The sequence below is a fragment of the Mercurialis annua genome, linkage group LG2 (genome assembly GCF_937616625.2).
Source record: "Mercurialis annua linkage group LG2, ddMerAnnu1.2, whole genome shotgun sequence".
In the NCBI taxonomy this organism is placed as follows: domain Eukaryota; kingdom Viridiplantae; phylum Streptophyta; class Magnoliopsida; order Malpighiales; family Euphorbiaceae; genus Mercurialis; species Mercurialis annua.
In genome coordinates this window covers 16,134,405-16,144,996 of record NC_065571.1, presented here as the reverse complement: position 1 = coordinate 16,144,996, position 10,592 = coordinate 16,134,405, and the positions used below count along the sequence as shown (strand labels likewise).

The 10,592-nt window shown below is 37.9% G+C and overlaps 1 protein-coding gene across 1 annotated transcript; it reads right to left on the bottom strand.

Moving 5' to 3' along the window:
• Positions 1-9,085: 9,085 nt before the first annotated feature.
• On the bottom strand, positions 9,086-10,211 carry LOC126667487 (BURP domain-containing protein 5-like). Its single transcript, XM_050360467.1, has 3 exons — positions 10,161-10,211; positions 9,961-10,069; positions 9,086-9,892 (listed from the first exon to the last, which is right to left on the bottom strand). The coding sequence occupies exons 1-3, from the start codon at positions 10,197-10,199 to the stop codon at positions 9,117-9,119; spliced, it is 924 nt and encodes a 307-aa protein (XP_050216424.1). The 5' UTR covers positions 10,200-10,211; the 3' UTR covers positions 9,086-9,116.
• Positions 10,212-10,592: the final 381 nt, after the last annotated feature.

The following is a 10,592-nucleotide window of genomic DNA, read 5'->3' as shown; positions in this document are numbered from 1 at the left end:
ATCTTGGAGCGGGATGATCTAAGTAGTGAACCGCAGCACTCACTAGAAGCCCTCCCTAGATCATCGGTTACGATCGAGTATATCACTCATATAAAAAATAGTCAATCCCGAAAATCCGCAAGGACCGATTGATAACAGGGGTAAACCGCTTGAAACAGGAAATATCTCAATTGTACCGACTATTGAATGACTGGTTTAATAGATCTTTTATAATATATGCATATTCGAAATCATTGTCTAGCGCATGTTCCTAGAAAGGAAAGACAGAGGATCATGAATCCCCCACAACATAAATCTTTGAGACAATGGAATAAAAAATCTCAAAAAACTTTTCAAAAAATTCAAAATTTCCTCATGCATTCGCACTCGCGCCAAGAAAAATGGTGAAATGCGCAATAACTGTCATAGAAACAAACATATTCTTCCAGAATAGATAGCATCCACCCGGAGCGAGCCCAGCCGAAGACTAGATTATTCATCAAAACATCCAGTTTCCCTGGAACAGAAAATTGAACGCTCCGATGAGGGGGCGACACAAAGTACGATGCAGGAATCAGAAACGACTCTACACGACAACAGAAAATAAGGCCAATTGTCGCATAATTGGACTCCAGCAACACAAGCAAGCAGAAAATAGGACCAATTTTCGCAAAATTCGACTCTAGAAACATAAGAAACAACAGCCGTCAGATCGCTACCTTCAGGGATGAGCTCCAGAAACACAAGAAACAACAACCGCCAGACCTCTACCTTCAAAGATTAGCCCCAAAACCAGAGGCGCAATGCCCAGGCCCACAAGAAATACCCAAAATAGGCACCACGCCTACGAGACCCGAAGACAAAAAACAATCGACCAGCACGGACCACCATAATCCTCACAAACCTCTACATCTAGATGAATTACAGAACAGGCGACATGCCTCCGCTACCCAGAGACAAAAATATGATAGCAGGGGGGCGTCAATGTCCTCCAATAGAGAAGTAGAATACTTCCACAATCACACAAAAGGAACAGAAGAATTCCTCATCCGGAGATTTGGGAGATTTAAGGTCCCCATCAGCCATAAACCACAAACGCCAGCCTTACGTCGCCTAGAAAATACGGGCACCAACCTCAAAAACCGGGGGCATCAGGTCTCCACTAGCTAGAGGAACGGGGGCATCAGGTCTCCACCAGTAGTAGAACTGGGGGCATCAAGTCTCCACCAGCCAGAGGAACAGGGGCATCAGGTCTCCAACCAGCCAGAGGAACGGAGGCATTAGGCCCCTATCAGTAGCAGAACCAGGGGCATCAAGTCTCCACCAGCTAGAGGAATGGGGGCATCAAGTCTCCACCAGCCAGAGAACCGGGGGCATCAGGTCTCCACCAGTCAGAAATCAGAAACAGAAACAGAGAGGCTAAAAAAAGCTAACACAAACATAGCAAGCAAAACAAAGCTATGAGGATAAAGCGTCCAGAACGCTGAATGTACAAAATATTATGACAACCTACACAATCATCGAATAAAAGAAAAAAAAAGAGAAAAAGTTCAAAACACGATAAACATATAATACAAGCATAACTATCGGAGTCCAAATGCCGCTCTAAGGTCTCCGAGTCTCCGTAACGGCTTCCAGAAAGCGAGTCACCAAAACGACGCCCAGACTGCTCGCCACCAGAAGACGAAGCGAAGTCTCCACGACTGCCCCGGATGTCAGATCCTCGCCTACCACGGGCTCCACGCCCACGATCACCATCACGAAGTCCACCTCCGTTAGGGAACCCTAGAGGGATGTCGCTGTCATCCGGACCCAGCCCTGTCAGACGTACTCGCTCCTCCAGATCATCAATGCACAACTACAGAAGAAACCATAGAGCAGTCAAGGCTATATGATTGCATACATGCATACATATAGGATATAAATATTGCATATTTGTTTTTACCCTCATCTGTGCAGAAACAGTGCACAAGCGATCACGCCAGTAGTAAGCAGCATCGGCAACTGAGCCACGTCAGACACCGTCACCTAAAAACCAGCAGAAGACGCTCAGTCTTACAGGGAAAACAGGTCCTCAAAATGAAAGAAAAGAAAAGGGAAATACTCACATGGGTACAGTCAGCAGGCGCAAAAGAATGCGTCATGTAACACAAAGGAACAGAGTCCTGCACAGGCCCTCGTACGCAGCCGTAACGTGCATATCTCTCTGGCATCTGATTCAACGAACCAGAGACTATATCACCAGCACCATCTCGCCTACCAGATGGGACCCCACTAGGAGACCCCGGACCATATACCCTAGCACGGACAGAACGAGACCCACGCCTAACACCTCCCTGAGAGAACACCGAAGAGAGAACTTAAGAAGAAGGAAAAACTCAGAAACAGAAAAAACCAGAAGAATGACACATACCTATGGCCTCACAGTCGCCTGCCGAACCTGAACAACGGGTATTTTGTCCAACGGAAGCCTCCCCAAAAGACGATGCCTCGCGAAATCATCCAGATAGCTCAGCTGAGGAACAGATACCAGATCAGTAGTAGGGTAGCCCCTCAGATCCAGTCGAAGCGTAGGCGATACCACGTCCCTGCCACGCAGCATCGATGAAGGAGGTCCAACCGGGACCATACGAACACATGGGCCACCCCACCAATTGAGAACGCGCTCCCCCAGAAACCAAGACCTACAACTCGGGCCATGCATCAGATAACGCAATCCCGATCTCGCTACAGAACCCTGTACCCACCGAGGCCAACGAACTCCAGGAGGAGTGTTCTAGGAAGTATCCACCTGCAATCAGTAGAACGTTGGTCAACACTGCAAAAGATACCTAGCGTTGGCTCTCTCTTATGTGTTTCTTTCGCTGTTCCTTTCTACAATTCTTGGATTTCGCCTGCGTCTAGTTAGGGGAGGGGTCATGAATTCCTCTTGTTGTAAGTTGATGCTTTCGATGTGGGTCTTTGTCACTTTACTTGCTTCCTTTGCTATTATGTCCGAATTTTTCTGGAATTATTCTAGCATTTTGTCCATCATACTGTGATTAATCTAAAGAAAACTCATGCCTGAGTGGTTTCTCCGTTTCCACCCAGTGGCGGAAAGGTGATGGAGGCCGTTCGTCAAATGTGCTGAGTTTGGTAATGCCGGAGTAGCGCCCAGAGGGTTATTTAACCCTGTTTGATTATCTCCAGTGGCGTCGGAAGTCTCACCGGTAGCGTTTCTGGTGAGGATTGATCTGTTTCCCACATGCTAGGAGCATTGGGATAGGTGCGATGATGCTAAGATCCAGAGGTTGCTTATCCTTGGGTTCTGACAGCCGTCTGTTTCTCAGATCAACTCCTTCGGTAGTCATCTTGATCAATAAATTTGTTTTTTTTAAGTTTATAGAAAAGCTCTTTCACTTGAAGTTTTAAGCTTTTCCGCAGATGGCGCCAATTGATGTATTGTTAACTCCACTTAACAGTTGTGACCTGCAAAACAAGGTAAATAGCTAATCGGACGGTGGTGGTCTGATTAGCTCTCTAATGCTTAAGTCAGTTTAGGTTTAAGCTGGAAAAAGTGTATTGAATGCAGTTCTATGTGTAGGCATACCTCAGCTCCTTTTATAATAGTGAGATATGATCTGGTAGAGTCATAGAAGAAAAAAGAATCCTTTTAGGAATAGGTTCTGAAGTAGGAAAAGGATTCCTACTTTATAGCGAAACATTCTTTTTCCATATTCAGGGGAGAGTCCTGAATAGGAACGTTTTCCTATTTTAGTCTTTATTCTCGTTTAGGAGAGTATCTTTGATGGATCTAAATTGTTTCCTTGATTATCGCATTTTAGTTGACTTTGAACTCGATCTCTTATCAATATTATATCTCTAGAGGTCGATATTCTTAGCTATTTGGCCGACCCCTAGGAGGTTTCGATCATTTATCTTTGTCTCGCGAAGTCCGTTTGAGCGTGCCTTTTGGCCGACGAATCTTAGAGGATTCGTCCGTGCTTATACATGTCGCCTGTTTGCTGCATGGCGAGTCTTAAGGTTGGCCTCATTTAGCCAAACCCTCTTGAGACTCGGTCCGTCTTTGGCTGATATAAAACATGTTTCCATCAACTAGTTTTAACATTTAATATATTTAGATAAATTGCAGAACTAGCACTTGGCGTCAATACATAATGTCACGACCCAAATTATTGAGCCGAGACCGGCGATAAAGAATGGGAGTGGTAGCTCCGAAACCCATAGCAAGCCTAAAACTACTAAAAGAATTTCGCAATTAAAAACATAATATCGTATATAAAACGTTTTCAGAAAACTCTTTTAGATAATACAATTATAGATATTAAAATATTATATCAGAGTTCACAATCAACATAAATTATTTCCACAACTCTTATACTGATACCTACTGACTACTGCAGCTCTAGGAATTCGTATTCTGTGCAAGTCAATCGACTTCTGGCACAACGAAGACGGTTTGTCGGATCCGACTCTGATTACCTGAAAAACATTAGAGTGAGGGGGTCAGTATTTGGGAAAATACTGAGTGAGCTTACAATTTACTAATGGTAATATCAAAATATAGCATCGCATGTTTAATACGTATGTAAATCAATACATGATATAAGCAAACCGCACAACATTCTCAAGTAATTGATCCCATCGAAATTCTAACCTTCGACATGCTAAACGTAAATAATCAAATCAAATTGATCCAAATGGTCCGACACGGGAGTAACAGTAACTCAACCACGTCATCCGCGACCAGCCTCTTAATCCCAAGTTGTGGGTCCCGTGATAACTCAACCGAGCTCAGCCCACTAGATACGGGGCTCAGGTTACTTTAACCGAGTTCACTCTCGTATCCACATTCATATCATATGCGCGTTTCATAATCTCAATGACAATCTAGACACGCTAGACTGACTCAATTACTGGTGATCACACAACCTATTGACACCCAATAGGTAGTTATTTTCTTCGGATCGTATACTAGATTCGTGTATTCAAATAAATGAATAAAGGGAAAAGGGGCAAATATGCCCCTATCGTTTACAGTATGGAGCAAGTAGGCCCTCTTTGAATTTCGGATCTCAATTAAGCCCCTAACGTTTCAAAAGCAGACCATATAAGCCCCTCTGTTTAACAGCATTAACGAAACGTTAGTTTCCGCTTACGTGGAATGTCCATGTCATATTCTACGTGGTCAAAATAAGGCAAATATGCCCTTATGGTTTAAGGCGGGAGCAAATATGCCTCTATGGTTTAGGATGGGGGCAAATAGGCCCTTTATGAATTTTTGATTTCAATTAAACCCCTGAAGTTTCAAAATCAGCACATTCAAGCCCCTTTGTCTAACATCGTTAACGAAATGCTCTACGCTGTTACTTCGTGCCTACATGAAATGTTCATATCATTTAATATCTCAAATAAAAATTTCCATGTGTTCTACTCATTTTTATATTCAAAAAACATTTTATCTTTTAAATAAAATTTTAGGGATCTTTTCAAACTTTTTTATATTATATCTTTCCTCTTCGAACTAACAAACACACCATATGCATGTTTGTTCGAATCTAGTTAGGTTTAAATAGACATGTTGTTGTAAAAAAGAACTATGTACACCATTGGTCTGAAGCCCCCCACATGAAAAAAGTTTGAAAATATCCCTAAATTTTTATTTAAAAAATAAAATATTTTTTGAACTTAAAATGAGGACATGTGGAAAATTTTATCTGCAATATTAAAGGATATAGAAATTTCTCTTAGGCATGAAGTAATATCATAGAGTGTTTCGTTATCGATGTTAAATAAAGGGGCTTGGATGTGTTGATTTTGAAACTTCAGGGGCTTAATTGAGATCCAAAAATCATAAAGGGCCTATATGCTCTCATTCTAAACCATAGGGGCATATTTGCTCCCACTTTTAACCATAAGGGCATATTTGCCTCCTTTTGGACACGTGAAATATGACATGGACATTCCACGTATGCGGAAACCAACGTTTCATTAACGTTGTTAAAAGCAGGGGCTTATATGGTCTGTTTTTGAAACGTTAGGGGCTTAATTGAGATCTGAAATTTAAAGAGTGTCTATTTGCTCCTTACCCTAAACGATAGGGGCATATTTGCCCCTTTTTCCATGAATAAAACATCATTCATATAATCAACTCAATCAAATATAGCAGTATCTTATACGAGCAAGTCATATATGTGCGATGTACTTGATAATTGTATTCGTAATATAAGAAATTAGCTTTTATAAATAATACGCAAAAGCTGATTACAACTCACAGTGGCCGCTATCCAAATAATAATAATAATAATATCATCATCCGATCACGTAAGTTCCATGCGTCGTTTGATCTTGTAGTTATTCCAGCTCGTCGGCCTGGTAGCTCGTCGATACGTCAGTTACTTATCCGAATTACCTGTACGTTTAATTCATAAACGTAGACTTAGTGCTAAATCCCTAAGTTATAGACTTAGGTTGATACGATCTTATTGCAGATACGACTCTTAATCGTATTCGAAGCTTTATGAATACTATCTTTCATATTCATTTGATCATATAACCTTCTTGACGTTTCTACTATAAACAATTACCTAAAACGTCGAGTTTAACTCTTAATTTATGACTTTCGAAGTTCATGATTCATCTTTAAGGTCTAACCCATTCAAAATCGGGAACCTAGGTCGAATAGGGGCAAAAACGTCCAACTGGTACCTCGTGCTAACTGTGCGTCCCCTCGAATCATTGTGCGGGCGAACCGCCAGCCTGTGCGGCTGCGGACGCACACCCCGCTGTGCGGGCGAGCCGCCGTCTTGCGCGGGCGCACGCCTGCTTTGCGGGCGTGCCGCACACACTGTCCCGAGAAAATCAATTCCCGGGCCGTTCCGATGTGCTCCTAACGCGATCCAAACAATATTTCCAACAATTATCATTTTCAAATATCACCAAAAACGTCAAAAACGACGTGATTACGATAGATTCGACTCGAAAGTAACATATTATACCTAAAACATCCATATATCTTAATACCCTAAACTAAAACGTCAAGCTTACCTTGATACGAAGCTTGGAGATGGCAGAGATCGATTTTCTTGAAGCAACGGAATGAAAATCACTCGATTCGAACGAGAAACAGCGAAACGGTGACGGATCGAAGGTTATCGTCAATTTCTTTCTTTCCTCTGGAATCATCTGATCATTCCCTTTCCTTATTCTTAAGGAAATATATATATATATATATATATATACTTGGTTAATTGACATCTTTGATCCCTCCTTTCTTTTATTTTAACCATTTGTCTTTTAAACTTTCTAATTTAACCAAACGGTTAATTATCCGCTTTAACTCAATTACATACGTATTATTTATATCCAAATAAATTATAGTAGCCCAAAAATTATTATTTCCGTCAATAATCATCTAATTGCTATTCTCGAGGCTTAATTGGCTAATTTGCATTTTGGTCCTTGAAACTTTTCTAAAGTTGCAATTTAGTCCAAAACGCATCCGCGTACAAATTTTAAATGGTCTCCGATCGACTCGAAAATTTTATAATAAATACTATAAAATATTTCGCGGATTTTGAAGAAATTATTATTAATTCGGGATTTGTAATTTATTTTATATTAATTTTCTAACTTTTTCCTCGAATCCCGCTAAATCACTTAATAAATTTTACTCTAAATTTCTGATACTATTAAATTAAATCTATGTTAATTTAATTCATCGGAATTTGCGACACGTGACACGATTTAACTACTTTAAAATATTCTGGATATTACACATAACCGCTCGTCCATCACTTTTCAATCATGTGCCGAAAACATCGTTATTTCCAGTAGGACATATTGATTACATATGCACTAATTTATTTTAATCGGTGATGGTGATACACGGTCACTAATCTGTTTTGATGGGTAAAGGTGACGCGCTGTCACCACAAGTCGATAGAGTGGCGGTCTCTAGTCATCACGTGATGGCAATGTGTGGCCACCACACATCAATTTTAGAACCTCTATACAAAAGACAAGTACCAAAACGTTTAACAAAAATAAAAATGAGTGATCAAATTATTAACGAAATTAAATGTGAAATACTAAATCGTGTAAAAATAAGTACCAAAATTAACGGCGGGATCCAATAGTTAACAAAAATGAAGTAAGTGACCATTAAATAAAATTTTAAAACAAAAGATCTCAAACTGTTTATTATGATATAACTGGGGGACGTTAGAATAATTTTCTATAATTATGGTTACTAATTTAATAAATTTTTAACTAGTAAATATTATCTAAAATTATAATAAGGTAGTACATATTTATTATTTGATTTTTGGAATACATAAAATTACTTATTTTAAGATATTATTAATTCATTAAATGTTTTTCTAATTATTTGGTAGCTAATTTTTAATTATTTTTTGAAAATATTATGCTAATTTTAATAATTATTATTTGTTAGATTAGAAAAATAAAATTATTTTAGCGGGCTACTATAATACTTTTTATATTTTTATTCAATCTTAGAATAATTTATACGAAAAATAAATTGAAAGGCTAAACTATACTATGTTCATGTCATTAAGCTTCCTATAATGTTATTTTGATCTAATTAATAAAAATTGACACGTTAAAGGAATTAGTAAATTATAAAAAAGTAAATTTTAGTGTTAAGTGACTATGGGTTATAAATTTAAGGAGCAAATTGATAATTAGAAAATAATTATGTTTTGGGAGTAAATAACACACGTTGAGTCGGTTATAAAAAAGAAGTAAATTGATTGAAAAGAACAAATTTAAATATTAAATTGACTATAAAATTGAAATATGTGTTAATCTAACAAAGACTTGCAAATTGAGGTCAACTTGTTACTTAAGTCTAATAATTTATATTTTTCTTATGAATTAAATTTTATAAAAAGTCACTGACAAAATAAGAACAAATAAAGTTTTCGCAAAAAAAAATGGCATGGAAAATTTTACCGTCACTATATATGGTTCTACCTGATTTGGATTTAAATTAATGAACAACAATATGGAGAAATCATTTAGTTAAAATAACTTTAAGTCTTAATCATATTTAAAATGATTAAATTATTACATTACGTTTCATTACTATTACAGCAAATTTTTAATTAGATACATTATATAGGAACCCAAACAATTGTATCAGTATTAGTGAAATGACAAATCGGAGGTCCTCCAGGCTTAATATTAAGAACTTTAAAGGCAAAATGTTTAGGGTTCCAAGGTGATGTATCAGAGTGACAAACAACAATTGCTTTAACTTTGGAACCATTATTAGCCACCATTGGAACCATATAAGCCCTTGTGGCATTAATTGCATGGCAATAATATATAACATACTTATATATCTCCTTATGACACACTATTTGATTGTCTCCTATCATTTTTATACCATTTAAAATAGTATAATCTTGTTCCTTGTTCTCTTCTTCTACCTCGTTCGAAAATGCCCTAACCTTCGTTCCAAGATTGGCGGTGACGAAATCGACTAGTGATTCGAGAGAAGTAGCACAATATTTGGCTTCTCCTCTAATGCTTGGTGCTTCGCATCCTTCAATTGTTTGATTTATGATCTGAGCTTCTTTCGACGTCGGTTTTATCGAGAAGTGATCAAAAATTTCTTGTGACTTGTTGCTCGAAAAGGGCATCGAATCAGCAATTATACGAGGTAGGAATTTGGATCCATTTATGGATTTGGTGAAAATAAGTTTCATTTTTTTATTAGGGCGGAGATCGTTGTATAAAAGCCATATAGTAGTTTCATTTTGCATAATATTACTACGGGGAGACGTGTTCAATGCATTCCAATATCCAACATCATATGATCCTCTATCGTTATTTGGAGGCATCATAAGCACTACTTCTGCAATTTTACTTATATTTCCTGCATTTTCTAGCAAAGAATTTAACATCAAGATAATTAAATTTTTCATGAAAACTTGTAAAAAAATTAATACTAACCAGCAGACTGCAAAAGTTCTTGTAAAGCATTTGGTAATGGAGTGTTTGGTAACTTGGATTTCCAGTACTCCTCTTCTGGTAAAGCTCCATTAGTATTACTGGAATAAAGCTGCAATGAGTTTATGATCAAGGAAAAAAATATTAATTTCCCTTTGTTTAATAAGAACATGAAATGAAATCTTTTATTCAAGAAGTTTTACCAAACATAGGGTAAACATGAGAATGAGATGAAGCTCCATATGCTTTAACTCCGGTACATACAGAATCTATGTATGTTTAAGGTAACATATCAAATCTATATATAGGAATGGTGATGGGGCGGGCCGGGGCCGGGGATGGGAATTCCCATCTCCATTTAATCAATGGGGATAAATCTATTCTCATCTCTGTCATCATCATCATAGGATTCCCCAATACCTATAAAGATTTTCATTCCCGTTTAACTTATAAAATATGACGGTTTTTTATTTTTTATTTTTAGGCTAAATATTTGAAGTGTACGTTTTAATAATATTCGATGTTTAAAATCTCCCTAACTATTTGAAAAATGAACCGTATTTTTCTTAAATATTGTTACTTGTTTTTTTTTGGATGAATAATATGTATATTAAGCCACAAGGAGTGGCAAAGCC